The sequence below is a fragment of the Aythya marila genome, assembly GCF_965140915.1.
Source record: "Aythya marila genome assembly, chromosome: 1".
Taxonomy (NCBI): domain Eukaryota; kingdom Metazoa; phylum Chordata; class Aves; order Anseriformes; family Anatidae; genus Aythya; species Aythya marila.
Window position 1 is genome coordinate 93,621,145 of NC_139042.1, and position 19,109 is coordinate 93,640,253.

Consider the following 19,109-nt stretch of genomic DNA (forward strand, 5'->3'; position numbering starts at 1 on the left):
TGCTAAAGAATGGGATCCTAAAGGGATAAATATTTTATTTGTATAAAAGTATAAATTAAGAACAGCCAGAAGTCAATAAATCCACCCAGAAAACAATTTTGCTAAAGACGTTAACATTTTTGCTTTTATTTGAAGTTTGATTAACATTCCAATATTTCAGTTCCAATGCATATCTCAACCCAGATTTCATCACGCGAATTTACCATGACTTCCTAAAAAATAATATAACGGATTTTTACTATCTAAAAAATGGTAACTACATTGCCTTTTTTTTTTTTTAATTTATTTTGAAATGCTTTTTTCAGGTTGTCTGTCCTCCTGAGTGTTTCTGGCTGTGCTGCTTAGCTGTTATGAAGGCTTCTCTTCCCTCCCTAGGCTATACCTGTCAGGGTTGGTCTGCTGTTATGGAGTGCTGGAATATGGATGCACGCATTTTGTGTCTCAGGATTTCCCCTCTGGGAGAGGGGAAAGTTCTCATAAAGAAAGCAAATGAAATCTCAGCTTCAGTCGATAAAAATTTTTTCTATTAATAAGGTCAATATTGTTTTGTAAGTTTGAAATCAGTCTAAACACACTGCAGCCCTTTGTTTGGAGGCCATCGGACATATGGAGAACGATGCCTGAAAGTCTGTTGAACAAGCTTCTGAAAGCTTTTCCTTCTCTGCCACATACATATTTATTTCTATCTATAAGCTCTGTGCTGTTTTCCAAGTGAGTGCAACACATCTGAAAGCAAGAATCAGTTTCTTGTTAACAAGGCGTTGCAACTGTTATGAAAAAGCCATATACAGCATGGTCATTCACCTGTAAAGCCTTTTGCCTTTTGTTTCTCTACATTCAGTGGACCTGCTCTTTAAAAAACAATTTCAAGATGCTGATACTATTAGCACCTGGAGCCTCTTGCTCCTTTCTTCACCTTTCCTGATGCTACCACAGGCTGCAAAACAAGGCTTAGATTTTTAATGTCATCCAAAGCACAGGAGGACTGAACACGAGGAGGAGTTGCTGGGGGTATTTTCAGGAACCAATGGATGAAAACCCTTCAAAAGCTGGTATAACTGATATTGTCCTCAGACCCAAGAGATCAAATTAAAAACACTAAAATACAAGAAAAGCAATATTTATTTGTTTTGTTTTGTTCTGTTTTTCTGGTTTTGTTTTTAAACAGGCAACCTCCAAGTTGTAGATCATATTTTTAAAAGCTAAAAGCAGTCTGATTCTTCTGTTTTGTATAACTTGTATCCAGCTTCCCTCATTTAAAGCTTCTAAAATTTTCTAGATCCTCTAAGGCAAGCACTAGGACAGAAACACTGAAGAAACTGTCCATTAGGTATGAAAAAAGAAACATCAGAGCCAAAACGAACATGAGGGCAAAAACATAATGATTATCCACCAAAACGGGATAAACAATTTTGTTGCTGTGTTGCGTAGGAGGAAACATAGTTTATGACTGCTTGGGGCTATATTAATTTTTAACTCAGCGGTTTTGCAGAACATCAAAGGCACATCGTTAAAAATGTCTCCAGAATCAAAGTCACTCCCAATTTGTCAGAAGAGAGAGGAAGAAGGGCTCCTGCCATATGCCAAAAGCCACAGCAAGAGAAGAACAGCTTTACTTTCCTGATAAATTCTCATTGCTATGCACAACAGCTAGATAATGTTGTATAACAACTACACAAATTAGTCCCCTAGGTGTACAAACTAAGGTCAACATCGAGTTTTCAGCCAGAAGGACTTCTCAATAAGAAAGTTAAATTACTGCCGTAGAGTTTTCAATTCATTCTTCTAACCCATCCTGCACTCCCCAGCTTAATTTTTGATTTTTATCTTATAACACTCCCTTCTCGTCTTGAAATTTCCTGACCTTTTCAGATAGGCTTCAGCACCTCAGCATTAGGGATTGAATCCAGGTGTTGATTACTAAGTTTCCTGGGGGAGAAGGACTGTTTGTTTTTTGATGAGCTGCAGAAAGCCCAAGATCAGTGAGGTGAAACTGCCAGAAGCCCTGACAAATGGGGCTTTACAGTAATAACATTATTCTACTTTTTCATCCCAGTGCAGGGACGATATGATATAGCACACTGTATCCCAGCAAAGCAGTGGCTGCAGATTTTTAGATGTATTTTATTTCTACATTGAAGTAAAAAGAGCATGCAAAAGTAAAATTAAAAGACTCAAAACAGGGGAAAGGTTTTGTAAAGTTAATATCTGAAATGGCCAGTGTGGCCTCGACTCAGGATAAAAATAATTAATTTCACCGACATATGAAATATGTTATTAGGATGTTCTGTTCTCATAGACTAAAGGGACAGCAGTGAAATCTGTGTATATCCTAAGCTTTTAAGCCTCATTTTGCTACCAGGTCCATCTCTAACACAAAAGTCATTAGGTGTGTGACAGAAGGAAATACATGTTAGTACAATACAGCACAGAAGCGTCTGTCAGGGGTCAGCCAGCAAGGAAGAATTTAATCCGCACTGCCATCACCACCATCTGTTCTCCCTACAGAATCCTCTGTAAAATGTATAAATTGTACCCTAACTATTTCATCAGCGTCTTTTTTCATAGCCTTCTGCTTTAATCAATGAGTTCAGCTGCTTTAGCATCAGAATGAAAAAGAGTACTGAAAAACACACTTTAGAAAAATTTACAAAGTTGGTAACTTTTCTGCAAATAAAAATGTCATGTTAAGTATCTGCTTAAGGACTTTCCATGTTTTCCATCTAAGTACAGCTTGTAATTTTCCTAGTCTTCAGCAGAATGAGGTAACAGCAATTGATAACCTGCTGTTTTTCAGAACTAAATATATCCTGTACAGTACCTTGAATTATTACAGTTGGTGTGGACTTCTTCTGGGAACGAAGGAAAACAAAGCTCATTCAAACTCTTGCAAAGAACTACTCTATGTCAGAAACTAGATGAAGACCCGGAATTTAAGTATGGGCAAGAATCAAGCAGCCACGACCTGGAACAGGTGGAGATACACTCTGCAGTATTTGGAATTTATATAACTAATTAGGTTACATTGTTATTTACTGGAGATTTCTGGTTTGTTGTGTTTGACAGCCTTTTTAGGGTCATATATTGGCTTGAAACTATAGCACTCAGCGTTTGCACATTTAGGTGTGAGAAACATCATTCTTTGCCACTCTTAACCATACCTTGGAAAATTATTGCTAATAAGGACAAAAGATATTACTGTTAAACTTAAAAAGTTGAGAATTGGAAACAAAAAGATGCTTCTGTGACAGGTTTCTGTTTACCAAAGTTCCCAAGGGATACCTGGCCTCTAAGTAATGGGGCCCAAACTGCAGTGACACTTCTTTATTTTTATTTTATTTGTGTGTGTGTGTGTAGGGGGGGGGGGGGGGGGTAGGAGTTATATATCAAAGAGCATAAAAATGAACAACTGGGTGAGCAATACAAGGTGCGTTACTGGAGAGCCATGCACAGACTCTACTCTCACACTCATTATCTCCAATTTTAAGTCTCCAAAACTAGTCTGTGGTATATCCAGGTGGTAAATCTCAAACAAACTGCTGTGGCAGTACAAGTTCATTCACATCTGTAACAGCTAATCACCAAAAAACACTTACAAGCAGAATTGAAGAGTCCCAGAGAAGCTTGAATATCATTATGAAAACTGTACTAGAAGTTAAGTAAACTTTCCTCACTTGTCCCTAACAAGTTTCTCCCACTTTTTTTCCCCACTACAGACCTTGTACTGAATATTTATGAGATGAAAGCATCCTTCAAAGCCCACATTTAAGGTAACGGCACCAAGTACAGAACATCCAGCCAATATTTTGTCTGAATGAGGGGTGAGTCTGATGACTTCTTACACATCTTTGCAAGAAATCACAGATCATACCTTTTGTGCACCTGGACAGACTAGAAAAAGATTTATCAAGACAGGCTTCAGTACAAAGCAGTCCACTCCTTTTTTATGACCAACAGTTTCTGGTAGAAGTGACTTTCTGGAGACTACCACTTTTCCTGGGTGCTCACACCCTAGGATCTCAGTTCTTTGTGCAAGAGTAGAAACCCACAAAGCACTTTCACCACGTGTCCCTTTACACAATGGGAATTCTCTATGGGCTGCTTTCTGTCCTGTGTTGCCTGGGCAGCATAATATTGTCGGAGCAGGAGTGCCAGAATCCATCTTTCAATACCGGCTGTCAAAATTAAATGATCCCTGGCACCCTGACTATTTCTGTTATTATCTTCATGGGTCAAGCAGTGTCGTACTTGACTAGCTCTTGATTGTCCTTAATTTTATTAAGGATCTCCTATAGCTTTTTTATAAATTAAACCCCCACAAGTGGTCTGGGATGAACCGATGTGATTCACGCTGCAGGAGCTAAAAATTAGCATTTGAGCAGTAATAGTTTTCTATAACTTTTGTAGTCACTAACAGCACATGAACATGCACACACATGCACACAGACATCCTAGCAAACAAGAAAATAGTCCTCAGAAATTAACAACATAGCTGTGGATAACTAGAGATGCACAGGGTACTGCATTTTCCTGGGAAGGAGGACACACAGGCTTAAGCACTGCCTATGTGGGGTGAATCCAGAGCTCCCGTAGGACAGCACAGGGAGGCATGCTGGTGGAGGTCCTGGCCCTCCTCTTGAACCACTGGACGGACAGCCAGGCACAGAAAAGCAATGGGAACTGAAATTTTGGGCCAGAGAGATGCTTTTTGGCTTGAGAAAAGCCCTCAGAAAAGGCATGTCTAAGGCACATGGACAGCAGAGCAGGAGCACCCAGCACACTTCCAGGGCAAAGAGGGATGCAGCTAAAGAAGGCAGGCAGAGCATCACTGCCTGGGATGCAGGAACCCACTTACAGTGCTGTATTTATAGATCCTAATAGTGCAGAGGAGAACTTTCCCTGTGCCCCACTTTCACCAACACTGCGCTGCAATTTATAAATCAACACAGGGAGAACCTGCTGATTTTGTATTCAAATTTTTTTTTTTTTCAGAGGCAGGGATTAATGGAATCTTTGAAGTTAATTTTGAAAGCAGCTGCAAGAATGTATTTTCCAAATCCTGTTAATTACCGTGCCAGCCATGAGAAGTAATCCCTTATTTTTTTCTGCAGGAAACACAGGGCTTGATCCTGCAAGGCTTATTTACAGGGGTAACCCACATGTGGACAAGTACTTGTCTTTACTTCAGCAGCATTACTTGCTTTAGTACGAGTTGGAACCTCACTGCAGTACTGTGAGATCCCTAAACTTCACATTAGGTTTTGTCAAGCAAAGGGTAAACAGAGTAAAATTAACTGTGGAATAAGCCTTCAAACACCAATTGCCAAAAAATTACCTCAGCTCTCATTTGGACAAGGCTGGTACAGCCCATATCCTAATTACCCTGCAAATTGATAAAGAGGAAACATCAAGGTGACCCAAGAGGAATATTTCAATTACATAAAAGTAGATTGATTAAGCTGAGTGATATAAATGAAAAATGACTGAGGTTTTTAAGGTGGTCCCTTCTTTTTTTTTTTTTTTCCTCCTATTATTTCTTATCTACTGGTAGCATCAGATTTGGTACCGTGGTTCTAGAAAGGGCTGTTTTGGGCAGGAAACCAGTCTTGAGAACTCCCACTTCTCCGTCTGACCCAATCCAGCCATGCTTCTCCATCCCCAAGACCTCATTTGTCTGGACACAAGTGTTTGCAAGGTTATACAGAAAACAGCAGCAGTACGATTATTGCAGTGAAAGGTTAAGATTTCTGCAGAGCTGTGCTGAAAACAAACATTGAAATGATGCAGCTGAAATAAATAAATAAATATAGAGCTTAATTGTCTCTTTCCATCACTTCAGTAATGTAATTGACATCTCCCACCCACAGCTGTTTCAGTCCAACAGAACAGGCAACAGCCTGCAACATGGGGAGAGAGCACTGCAATTTAGCACTGGGAACCAAAAATCTGAGCAGGTCAGTGCTTCCTTCTGAGTACTAAACCATACCTTGCTTTGAAACATTCAAGAAACTTTTTCTCAATTTCTCTAAAGCACAGTGGGAACCACTATAATCTTAGGCTGCTGGCTACAGGGGGATAAAGATGTAATACCCCTAGCTCAAAAATGAGGGAGTACAGCGGGAAGGCAGCAGAATTTCAGTCTTGTGAGCAGAGCTGGAAGGTACCTCTGTTAGTCCCTGGCCCCTACGTACAACCCAAGGACAGCACTAGCAAATTCTATGCCAAGCCAAGTCCTGCAAGCCTCCAAGGGCAGAGAATCCAAACCCTCTCTGGGTGATCTGTTCCAGCACTGCTGGGAAAACATCTCTTTACATCCCACAAGGATTTGGGCAGTTACTTTTATACTGAGATGGGTTTCTCCTAAAGACCTGGACTGTAGATGAATCTAAAATTATTGGTAAGAAGGATTTAGAAGTCATGGTGTTCTAATCAAAAAATGGTTTGGAGTCATTAAAATTTTTTCATTTTTAATTATTTTAGTGTTCCTGATGTGAAATATTTTGTTTGCTGCATAGATCCCCCAAAATTTAATCACTGGTCAGCTCAACGTGGATCTGCATCTCCCTGTGATGTTACATTACCTCCTAGAAATCTCTACCTGGCAAGGGAACAAAAACATAGAGCAACAGAAGTACCTGAAGCGCTGCATCCATGCAGCCAGGCAGTACCAAAACAGCTCCCAGACAGAAGCAGTCTAGTCGTGTTCAAATAGCTTGCCTCTGCTGTAAGCCTCGGCTGTCTGTGCAGGCAGAGCAGACAGATAATGGCAGCTGACTGTGGTACTTGATTAGGAGCAATTCAGAACCTTGGGGATCAAGTGTTTGGATTCAGAAGGGATCCTGGGTACCCTTTAATATTAGCATCCCTGGATAGGAAGAGTGCCCGAAACCAATTAAGGGGTCAGGCTCCTTGCTCAGGCATGATATAACTGATTATGGATGGTGGTTGGTTTTTTGTTTTTTGTTTTTTTTCTTACAAGTATTTACTTTATATTTCATTCTTCCAAACCTTTCTGAAATTCAGGGTAATTTAATTCACTGAGATACAAGCCCAGCTGTAATTGAGTTAGGGGCTGTCTTCAAGGGACAGCTTGGTTATTAATGGCAAAAGTCTGCGCTGACAAATTGCTTCATATCTGATCATATCGACTTTAACATTATTAAAACAGACTGTGTGTGCATCTCCCCAGCCTGCAGAAGTTCTGGTCTTTTTGCTGTTGGCTTTTTTATTTCCAGCTGTACAGTTCAAACCAAATTTGTTCTCTCTTTCCATTTCCCTATATATTTCAGAGGTAAACAGATGTTACTACAGCCTTATTACAGATGTTATTACAGCCTGCTAGAGCTGGCCAGCTGGGTTTTGACAAGGTATTCATTACGGCAGCTTCCAGTTGCCACACAAAGCAACTTTCTGCCCCTACTGTAAGGCAAATCCTTCTGATTTTTCAAGACGACAGCAAGAGGAAGCAGCATGGACGTTTATGCATCGCTTTACCCCCTCGGGCAGCCTGCGTGGTCACAGACAGCTACCACAAGCATCCCCAGAGCCATTTGCTGTTCCAGCAGCAGGGAAATCACCAGACACGGATGGAGAGCACGCAGCAGCCTTGGCAGCGCACCCCGCCCAGGGGCCGGCCGCACAGAGGGATGACGCAGACCTGTTATCTTTGGCCCCGTGCCACCAGGGGATCCCTGCAAGGGGAACCCTGAATTGGCAGCTGAAGCAGCCTTTAAATTGGGCTGTGCTCAATGGAGGATTTGTCCCACATTGTTCAAACCCGTATGGAAACCGGCCCTCTGAGACTTTGGGGGAGCTGCTTTGTTCAAGCTCGATACAGCTCAGAACAAAGCTGCCTTGGCACCACGAGCCTAAACAGCAGCCAAGTGATTAGAAATAAACCCACCACACTAAGAAGGAGAACGACCAGGGTGATGCACAAGGTCACTTTGATTGCCAAGCGTCAGGGACAGCAATCATACGTGTTCATCCACAGAAAGCAGGAAAAAAAAAAAAGAAAAGAAAAAAAAAACGCTAGATCACTAGCTCTGTCCAAGAGCTGGCTGAAAAATTGGGATTTCCGCATATCAGAAGTTCCCATGACCCTGCATCTGCTCAGTGAAATTGATGCTACTATCAGCTTCATTATTAATAGCAGCAGAGAAATTAAGAAAGCAATTTTCAGTGTAGCTGTAGGTAGTTCCCAAGCTCATCTGCTCCAGGACTAAATGTTCTCCAGTTCCTGTAGTGCCCTAGCCTTGGAATGAGTCCAGGGGAAATCACCGAACCACAGGATGATTTGGGTAGGAAGGGACCTTAAGGATCACCCAGTTCCAGTCCCTCTGCCGTGGGCAGGAACACCTTCCACTGGACCAGGTTGCCCAAAGCCCCATCCAGCCTGGCCTTGAACACCTCCAGGGACGGGGCATCCACAGCTCCTCTGGGCAGCCTGTACCAGTGCCTCACCAGCCTCTGAGTGAAGAATTGCTTCCTAATATCTAACACAAGCCTACCCTCTTCTAGTTTAATGACATTACTCCTTGTTCTATCATTGCACTCCCTGATAAAGAGTCCCTCCTCAGCTTTCCTGCAGGCCCCCTTTAGGTACTGGAAGGCTACTGTAAGGTCTCCCCGGAGCCTTCTCTTCTCCAGGATGAACAACCCCAACTCCCTCAACCTGTCTTCACAGGAGAGGTGCCCCAGCCCTCTGAGCATCCTCATGGCCCTCCTCTGGACTTGTTCCAAGAGGTCCATGTCCTTCTTGTGCTGGGGCCCCAACTGTACCCACCTGCTCTGAGTGGGGTCTCATGAGGGCAGAGCAGAGGGGCAGAATCCCTTCCCTTGCCCTGCTGGCCACGCTACTTTTGATGCAGCCCAGGATACAGTTGGCTTTCTGGACTGCAAGTGCATATTGCTGGCTCACATCCACTTTTTCAAATCTGGCCAGACAGATTCACCAAAAGCTTCCCCACCACATTGTTTCAAACACCCCCCCTCTACAGTACTGTTACTTCCAATGCAAGTTCAATGAAAATTTGCATTTTCTCCACCCCAAATACTTATCTGTCACTCCATCATCAGTCCCCCATTATGTACCAAGGTCCATTCTTCACTTTGTGCCTTGAATATGAAGTGGAAGAACAATGTTACCCAACTAGACGTTTTCACCTTACTAACACAAAGACATGACAACCGATCATGCAAACACATTAAAAAGAGGACTTTAATGTGCTCCTCCAGGAAATAAAGCCATGCATTCATTGTTAATATCCTAACAGACACATCCTGTGACTAGATAGAAAATACATTCCTTAGAGAAGTTTTGTGCAGAAAGCAGATTACAACACTCATTTAGATCCAGCTTTGCGCTGTCTGACACACTGCAGTCTGACAAAAACATCTATTAATTTAAGTCTTACATGACATGACCACAAAATATAGTTAGAATTGAGATTTGCAAGATTTATTTTTTTGCAATTCACACTATTACTGCTAGATACTTAGCTAACTATGTTTTTGCATCTGTAGATCTGTATCATAAGCCCAGCTCCAGGATGTGCACCAAGCTTTCAGCCAAAGCAAGCAATACAAGGCAGAACTAAGAAATCACTGCACCAACTCCTGCAATCTTACGTGAGAGCTTCCTTTGGCTTGGCTTGGATGCCAGTGCTGTTCCATAGCTTGGGAAATGAGCTGAAGTGATAGCTAGCCATGTCTGACTGGACAATTAAAATCGGCATGAAGTTGGCCTGCCTTAGGCATTTGGCTGACCTGCTTAAACTGCAGCACACGTGTGCTGGCACATGCATTTCAAAAGTGTGCCAAGCCAACAATGTGCTTGCTCTCTTTTCTATTGCTGAGTTATCTGTCAGATCTAAGTGGAGTAGTGATACATATGAAGTAGCTATGAAGCTTCATGTTTTGTTTTTCCACCATTTCCAGAAAGCTGTCTGCCTAGCCTAATTTGTAGCAGTTTCCATCTTCTATCTCCCTTCACCTCACATTTCACTAATACATGTTAGGAATTCAAGGAATTGGCTTTCAGTGTTGCTCAGATTTCTTTCCTAAACATCACACAGTATCTCAAGCTCCAATAAAAGACATGGTACAGAGTATTTCAACTAGTGTTGAAATTTTGCTTTAAAATTTGATATGCAGAATATTCAGTAATTTAAAAATAGTTTAATCATTGGGATTTAAAAGAGAAGCATATTTGCTGCAGTGGGAAGGTAGAGACAGCAGTAGTCTCATTACTTATACCATTAGAAAGTAGAGAATAAAAAACATGAGAAATCAGATGAAAGGCATGCTTGTGATCTTTATAAGAATTGTTTTTCTGTCTCTGTACCTGTCCCCTACTGCTCCACCTGAAACTTGGACTTGATCACTGTCATGTTTTCATATTTAGCTAGGTGTTACACATTTTGGCTTATCTCAGGCCAGCCTCTCTCCCTCACAAGATAGCATTGCAGCTACCTCCTGACGTCTACTCTCACCTTGTCTGATTTAGTGGTGAGTCCCTTCTAAATATAAGCCTACCTTGCGCATCCAAAGCCCGGTGCCCCCACCTTCTAGTAGAAGAGGACACTCCTTCCTCCCTTCAACACAACTTCACCCTAGAGCTTACTGAGGGCTTTGCTGAAACACACACCGCTTCTTTGTAGAGCTGGTCATGTAAAGCAGTATGTGGGTAGTAGGCCTGGTCAGACTTGAATCAGCTGAATACATCTGGCTTGGAAACACTAATCCACTGAGGATAAACTTTTTGTGGGAAAGTATTACCCTATCTATAAAAAGATCCTCAGAAATCACCGGTCTTCCTTCATATCCTGCATGTTATTAAGAAAAGGTCCAATCTCACTAAAATCCTCAAGGAATCAAAGATGCCTTCAGACCTATTCAGCTTTTTCTCATCTACTTTATACCCATCGTACACTTGCACCAACTTAGGAGTTAGTTATCATGATCTTGAGAATCTTTGCCTTGAAATTTATCTTCTGTAGTCAGAACGCCACCAACTCCAGTCTCAGTGCTTGGTAATCCCTCTAGTGTTAGATTTGTAGAGAACAAAGTACCGTCAAGGCAGATTAATGGCCATGATATCTGCTGTCTTGGAAAACTTATTTTGGATGTCTCGGGGTAGATGCAGATGAAAAGCATCCCCAGGCAGTACCAGCACCAGGTACTGTCTGCTTTCCAGTGCTCTCTCTAGGGGTTTTGAAGCTGTGTAGGTCCCTAATTTCCCTGAAACTGCTCTTCCACCCCTTACAAAACTAAGGCACTTTCTATCAAATGCTGCTTCTCATGTGAGATTCTGATTTAACAGGAACTTTTCAGCTGTCTCACCAATTCACTTGGACGGAGCCTACTAACTGTTGGCAAGATTAACAAACTCAAGCACAACACTGCCCTGAGAGGTGTCCTGTTTCTATGGATAGATAGGTCTGGTCAGCATTTACTTGGGTGTTTCTGAACTGCACCTTTTCTGGTGATGACAGAAGGCACCTAAAATCCCTATGAATGCATCTACATCAGCATACAGCTAGCCAGGATCCCTGCAGGTCTTCGCTCTTCTCCATTTTTAGGACAGCTGTGTTGTGTGGTGATCCTACACATAACATACCCCTGCTCACACACCCAACAGCATACAGCCTTTGAGTTTAGGCCATTATAGCCTGAACATTTGTTTCCCTATATCTGGTCCTGCTACTGCATTTTCCTGGTCCTGCTGGCACTATCAGGCAGCTGGCTCCACGCTGCAGCTAGAATAAAACCAGCCAGCATAAGAGCAGCAAATAAGGGTGGTAACAAAGCAGCTCGCACCTCTTCTCCACCAGACACTTGGGCACCAAGACCCTGTTTGTGACACTAAATATACAATTGCTTGCACACACTTTGCCATAGCTAGCGCTCTCTCCCCACCCGATGACCCAGCACAACCCTCCTCACCCGTTTGCTGTCTCTAATCTGGGAATCTCTGAAGTCAGAAGGACACCACCTCTAAAAGCATTTTTGCCCCCCCCCCCCTTTTATTTTTTACTTTCAGCTTTAACAATAGATTCCCAGCACCATTCTGCCTGCTGTCACTGTACTCACAGTACCAGCTACACCTCTGCTCCAGGTCACGTTTCATGCACTGCATACTGAGGTGGTAACGTGGGAATGCTCAGTGTCTGTAAAACAATACTTTTCAAGAGGAAAGACAATTCAGCTGTAACTAGCATTCAAGGCATGTAGGCAGACAATTTTCACTTCTGACTAAAGTTGTGCTTTTTCCTCCATGTTGGCGCATAAATGAGGCTGTATGCCATGGTTATGAATGGAGCTGATGAGAAAGCACCAGCTGAACTTGGCCTAGGTGATACTTGCACAGCTTCCCCACATGGAGACCTCCCCCCAGGATCAGGCTAGGGACATGGAGTGGGGATAAACCGTGACATCCCCCAACTCCTGTCATTAAAAACAAGTTTTGCAATTGCAGTTCTTTTGTAGTTGCTTGCTCTGAGCTTACTCCATGAAGGTTGCCATTCATTTTCCTAACACAAGACAAGTAGGCTGTATGATCTCTCTTGCATCAGTTTCCATAAGAGAAATAATGAATAATTGTCACTATTAAAAGTAGAAGGGAAGAAAGATGTTAGTTATTTTTACCTGGTTTCTGTTTATTTAGCATGTCTATTTTTGTTAAACCAGTGTCCAAACAACTGAGAAAAACATGGAACACCTTTTCTTAGAAAAAGTAGGCTGTTACTCATCCTCACTATTCTCTGCAAGGCGTAGGATCCTTTTAAGTGCTACATGGCTCTGTGATTTTAAGGCTCTGTTGCAACTGACAGGATGAAGGAAGGCATAGCTTTCCTGTGATGCACACAGCCTTCTCCCAGTCCTCTTCAGCCAAGAAGTGGGTGTCTTGTGATTTACATACCCTGTGTCTAGGTCTAGCCACTCTATTACAAGTTCTTTTGTAGTGTAGTTATAGAGAAGAGAAAACCTGTAAACAATGAGACATCTTCCAAGTCACCTCAAAGAAATAAAAAAAAAAAAAAAAAAAAAGACAGACAATAGCAAACATTGGCCTGGAAATTAAGTATTTTATTAGTCAGTAATGAAATATCCAGCAAGCTTTGATAGCAGGTAGCTTCAGCAGGGACAGTGGTGGCCTACTACCATATGACATCATGAGCATGACCCAGTGTAGAAACTGTTGGAAGATGATTCTTGTAAGCTGGCCAATATATTAGATTTAGGGACATCTGACTAGAAAGTAATATGCTTTTGCAGCCTGGAACAATATTCTATTAATCTTCATGCTGAAGTGCTGGATGGAGCTTTCCCATTCTACAAATGCAGCAGTTTTTAAGTTACTCTTACAAGGAAATATGATCTGAAGCATACTTCCAAAGCTAACTGTCCTTTATTAGAGCATTGTTTTAATCTGTTGGCATTACACACATTGCAAGAATACTAACATGATTCTTTCTAAAGAGTGCATCTGCCAGCTTCGCCAAATTAAGGAGATTAACTTCCAACCTCATTTCTAAGTGCTATTTTAGAAAATGCCTTATCCCACTGAATCCACTCTGATGGAAGGAGTGGGCAAAGTGACAGATAAAAACTTATTGTTCTCCCTTCTTCCTTCTCTCTTGAGCTGCAATTCACCACCCAGCTAATAAATAGATCTGAGCTAAAATTAAAAACTGATGTTCATGCGCCTTCCCTATCCCACCCCCATCCTACAACAGCTGCAGAGTTTCCTCCTCAACCCTGCCACGCTCTTGCTGTGCTTCAGAGCTATGCAGCTGTATAGCTGTTGTGGTTATACCCTCAGTGAAGCTGGCAGTTTAACAGCTGGGGGTCTCCACAGTATCTGAAAAAAATACATACAGAAGGGTGTCATCTTCCCACACACACCACAGAAGTCTGGCTTGCTCAGATACCCTGCAGGACTGCAAGCACCTCAGAAGAGAACAATAGCTGCTTTAACTAACATGGCATATTGTCTCCCTACAAACACAAGTTTTGGGATTTACTGCTATCAGGATTACTGGTGCTACAATCTTCACTTCGGTATTTAAACGCATCTGGTCCCAAAACCCAAGACCCCACAAATCTTCCACCATTTCAATGGAATATATTAAGCCACATCCAGGAGAGCAACCAATGAAGTTTTCCCACTTAACTACCTGATCCAGATACAGTTTCAGGCAGAAACCTCCACGTCTGCCTAGTGTTTCATTCTTGGCCACATTCCTCTCCTTCTGTAACAGCCTCTTGGCAAGAGCACTTGTCTGGAGTGATTGAAACATACTCCAGGTTCTCCCTCAACCTGGAAGGAAGCAGACACCTTATGCTGCTCCACCAAGCTGGGGGCATGCCCACACCACCAGTTTTGAAAACAGCCACAGAAACTGCCTTGGTGGCAAGTGTCTCCTCCCACCCCAAAGGTGGGTGAAGCTCAGATTTCAAAGAAGTCTTTGACCCCTGTGTAATGGCACATCGCATTTCCAGTGATGCCTCCATCTTTGCTGATTTGACTGCCTGGGTACCTACCTGAAGGTGATCCAACCACCAAAATACACAAATTAAGTGCTTCGAGCTGCAGATGTGAGCCATTAGGCACATCCCATGAGATCTGAACTGACAGGTGATGAGCCAGAAATACCCTGCACATCCCTATCACGGGTCACACAACCACACACCCTTTGTGATCCTTTAGGAGGTGGACACAATGCAGCACTTGGTGCAGAATTCAAGAGCCCAGAGGGAATGTAAGACAACATGAAGGAGCTTGCTGCACATCAAGGGAGACGTACAAGCTGGGGTTGTCTGTATTCAAAGTGTGACAAAAAAGCATTTACGCACAGATCAAGTCCCCAGCTGAGAGACAGAGTGAGACTTCTTAATTACATGTGCCCAGTGAATTGTATGTGCCCCATTGCTTGGTGTCTGCTCCAGAAGACAAGCTGGAATATTCTTGCTGCTCTCTGGTAGAGAGACTGCTCCCCAAATATTCAGAGTTGCTGTCTCAAACCCTGCCTTAGGTGGGCACGTCAGCACCCTGGCAATCAGCAGAGCACTTCTGTCAGGTTGTGTAAGGCTTTTCCAAGGCATGCTCTTCCCCTAAGCCACAAGTGCCTGGGGCATGCGTTGATTAGGTATTTTTCCTGGATGGGTCTCCTGAAGCTAGGCACACAGATGACACATTGATGCTGAACTCTGCCCCTGCCCCAAGAATACCACTGCAACTCTTTAATTATTAGGAAACACTTTAATATCAACAGGAAATAAATTTATCCAACAAGGCAGTCTTGTTACATGTGCTTCATCCCTAAACCACAGGGGCAGCATCCAGGGCTGTTAATACCATATCACTTGCATGTGCTCCTTCCCAAGTCCAGATCCGACTCCAGAAGCCAGAGTCATTCAATGAAGGAGGCAGGTGTGGCAATGAATGTTGTAAAAATGTTTGTGTGAAGTTGTAAAAATGCTTCTTGTGAGCCTCCATGTGAGAGGCACTGTCACCATGACCAGGCATCATACCCAGATCATCAGATAATTAAATCACAGATAAGATGACAGGATTCATTGAAGTGAATCAAGCTAATGCCACTGTTGAGTCTAGACGCTCACTGGTGGTTGTGAATAGTGATTCAACATTATTCTATCAACCCAGTACCCAAGATCACTTGCCCCAGTTCATCCTAAGCAACCAGAGATCTTTAATGGAAGTGCTGCACCTGTCTCCTAGATGCTCACTGACAGTAGCTGACATTTTACAGCATTGCCGTTCTCTCTAGGCTCATTAAAGATGAAGGAAAACACCTACAGACCTAGAGAAAAGGCTCCTTGGTTATCTAAGGACAGATTTTCCAAGTTACTTCATTAAGCACTGAAATGCATTTTTAGGTGTTGAAGTTTGAGAAGCTTCCATGCAGCTAAGTGAACCATCTCCAGTTCACACCAAGATGCATCTAGCACTAAATATGTTTGGACACTTGCACAGTATTACTAGGTAAGCCCTTATACCTCAGCTTCCCTGGAACTATTTATAGTGCCAGAGCTTTGCCCGGCAGTCAGAGCATTTTAAACATTCAGACAAACTGCAGATGAAGTTGAAGTGTGGTTGTTGTTTTTATTTTCCTGTAGAAGAAAATTCTTCATCAGTTCTGAAAGGAGTTAGCTGCTAGAAAATAAAGTACTATAGTCAGATTAACAGCTGCTTTTTAATCTTTCTTCATTAGGAGACTGGTAATCACCGTCCATAACAGGAAATAAATTAATTTAGCTGGAGGCAGTAAAATAAGAAACCATGCAAAGTCTCAGCAAGTAACTTCCAAGGGATCTAAAAGCTCCCTTCAGAGGCTTCTACAACAGCATTTTAAGTTCCACTCAAATCCTAACAGTTATTAGCACAAGCAAAAACCTTCTCACCATCTCAGCACCACTTTCAGATAATCTTTCCATGGCTCCAGAGGAACCCTTTTTAATCACTGTCCTCAGATTTTCTGACAGATTAGGACAGAGAAAAATCAAAATATTTTTCAGTTACAGCATTACAAGCAAAATCCACCAAAACCCCCATCAAAATACAGCAAACAGATGTCTAAGGAGCTTCTGCTGATCTTTTTTTGCCTCAGTATTTAAGCAATCTTTCATACTGAGGTGGTTTGGACCAGTCCAGTTGCTTTCCCCTGCCCTTTGGAAACAGAATGGTCTTTTGAGTTAACAGCTGACAGGCAAGCAACAGCAAGGGAGCTTTTCTTCAGTGGAGCTGTGGGCGATAAACACTCCAATGTTATCTGTTGAATGACAGTGACGGTAGGACTGAAGACACTGACTGCACTCTTAAGTGTCATCTGTATGGGGCTTAGTGCTGCACCAGAGACATCATTTCTGCCTCTGGAGGTGTGCTGGGAATACTATTCTGTTAGGCACTGGGAAGCGCATTATGAATAGACAGCCCCTGTGCTGGGATTAGCAGTGATCTTGATGTTTATTGGGACTTACCTTGCAAAAGGAAGCAACGTAACTCTAATTATCAAAGGGTAATTACTGAGCAAATACAACCAGGCACAGGACTATAACCTAACAGTGCCTTGCACAGTTGCAGCAAGCACAGCAGCATCACACTACCATTCCTCTTCAGATTATTTTTTTTCCCCAAAAAGCTGTCTTAAAGGAGTAGCCAACAGAAGTGGCAGGAGTATAGTTACTTTAAAAGCCTACTGCATGAACCCTATCTAGCTGACTCAAATGCAGCCAGGAGCAAGGAGAGGTCACGGAAAGCGTGCTGCATTACACCTGGACTGTCTGATCTCTGCAAGCAGCAGAAAAGCATGGTGAGGATTTCCTCCACATTCCCCATTTAGCCTGACCTGCAGACCAAAAGGTAAGCTGCTCCCCACAAATCTCTTAGCCCACGCTGCCACACTGCTCTCCATCTGCCTCAGGTTTACTCTTCAAGTCACTTACCTAAAAATACACCGAGTGTAACATCTGCACAGTAAGTACAGCCTGAACTTACTTGGTGTTGCTTTTTGCTTTCTGCAGGTTGCTAGGAAGGGAATATCCATTTGTTAAAGCAGCAGCAGGTCTCCTAGGACAGGAGCTAGCCCCCAGAAATAGGTGCTGGATAAGGCGTAATTGTAGGTATCTCTCCTGATCCCCCCCAAAAGGTGCACTAGAGAATTTGGGATTCTGCTAGCTGCCTCTGCCAGGCATTTGATCCACTGACTGTCAAGTAGTCATCCTGCCTGAATACACTTTTAAGAAAAAACACTGGTTTGTCCCAAGAGTGCTTCCACTGAAAGAAAAAAAGCATGACATTTTTCAGCTTATTTATTTACAAGCACACCATGATCCTTTCACGCCTGGCACTGTTTGCATTTTTTCCCCCTTAATTATAACCCTCCCCAGGACAACATTTACAAAGTTTGCACCAACTACAAGCCGGGCATTTTTCCTCCACCACCCCACACAACTTATTCCCCACCCTGCCCCTATGCAAAACCATAAACGCATCTTTTAAAGTATGAGGTTTTTTTGCTAAGTTATCACCCAGCGGTGCACATGCTCCTTCAAAGCATGAAGCACTGCACCGGTTCGTGCCCTGAAGGTGCACAGACACCTGTGGAGGCTCACTCACATAGGGTTTCAGCCCCCCCCATAGCCATGCACGCCCCGCACCCGACCCCCTCCGGCCGCTCACCCACCTCGCTCATCTCGCCCGCGCCCCGCCGGCAGCACCCGCCCCGCACCGCGCCGCGCGCCCGCCGCCCCGCGTCGCCCTTTAAGAAGCGGCGCCGCGCGCCCGGCCCGCCCGGCCCCAGCCAATGGGCGCCGCGCCCCGCGCCGAGCCCCCCTGCGCCCCCCTCCCCTCGGCATCTCCCCCCCTCCCCCGCCGCCATTTCGAGGGGCCGCGGCGCCCCCTGGTGGAGGCGGGGAGGGCGGGACAAAATGGCGGCGGGTGGAGGGGCTGGGGTTGGGGTGGTTTGTTCGCCGTCCTCAAGACGGGTCTCGAAGCTGGGGCTGCTGGCTTTGTGCCTGCCAGGCGCAGAGGGAGGCGAGGGGTGAGCTCCCCAGCCCGTGTGGCGGAGTGCCCTGATAATAATGTTAACTCCTCTCAGAGGTGAAGCGGGGAAAGTTTCGGGGCGCTGCGCTTCTCACCCGACTTTGTCCTCTCTTACGGCAGGGCTGGGTCAGCCACGGTGCGAGCCCCGCTGCCGTCGCGCTCAAAACCTTCACTGTTACTTCATCGGGCTGCTTGCCAAAGAAGATGGAAAAGAGTGCTTTCGATAATTTCCTCAGAAAAATAAATAAATAAATAAGTAAAACAAAACTTTGGAAATTATGCAGTCCCACTCCTGCATCCATCTTTTGATGGAGCACAATTACTATATTTGGCAATACACATTTCAGATGCTCTGACTCATGTATCTGTGAAGAAATATAGATTCAATTTGCTCTGGGAATGCACTCAACTCCCTCAAATTTCTCTCAAATCGATAAAAAGAAGAAAAAAAAAAGTTAAAGCGGCATTTTGGAGAGCCCTGGATTGCCAACCTTAGCACACCCAGGGTTTTTTACATTGCAGTATCCTCTTCATCACAACC

The 19,109-nt window shown here is 43.6% G+C and overlaps 1 protein-coding gene across 1 annotated transcript in view; it reads right to left on the bottom strand.

The window, feature by feature from the left end:
• Nucleotides 1–18,235, bottom strand: part of PCP4 (Purkinje cell protein 4) — a 53,958-nt gene extending 35,723 nt beyond the window's left edge. The window contains exon 1 of the mRNA XM_082784548.1: nt 18,210–18,235. Within this exon, the coding sequence (XP_082640674.1) occupies nt 18,210–18,218 (9 nt within the window). The 5' untranslated portion in view covers nt 18,219–18,235. The remainder of the gene's footprint in view (nt 1–18,209) is intronic.
• Between the last annotated feature and the right edge of the window lie 874 nt (nt 18,236–19,109).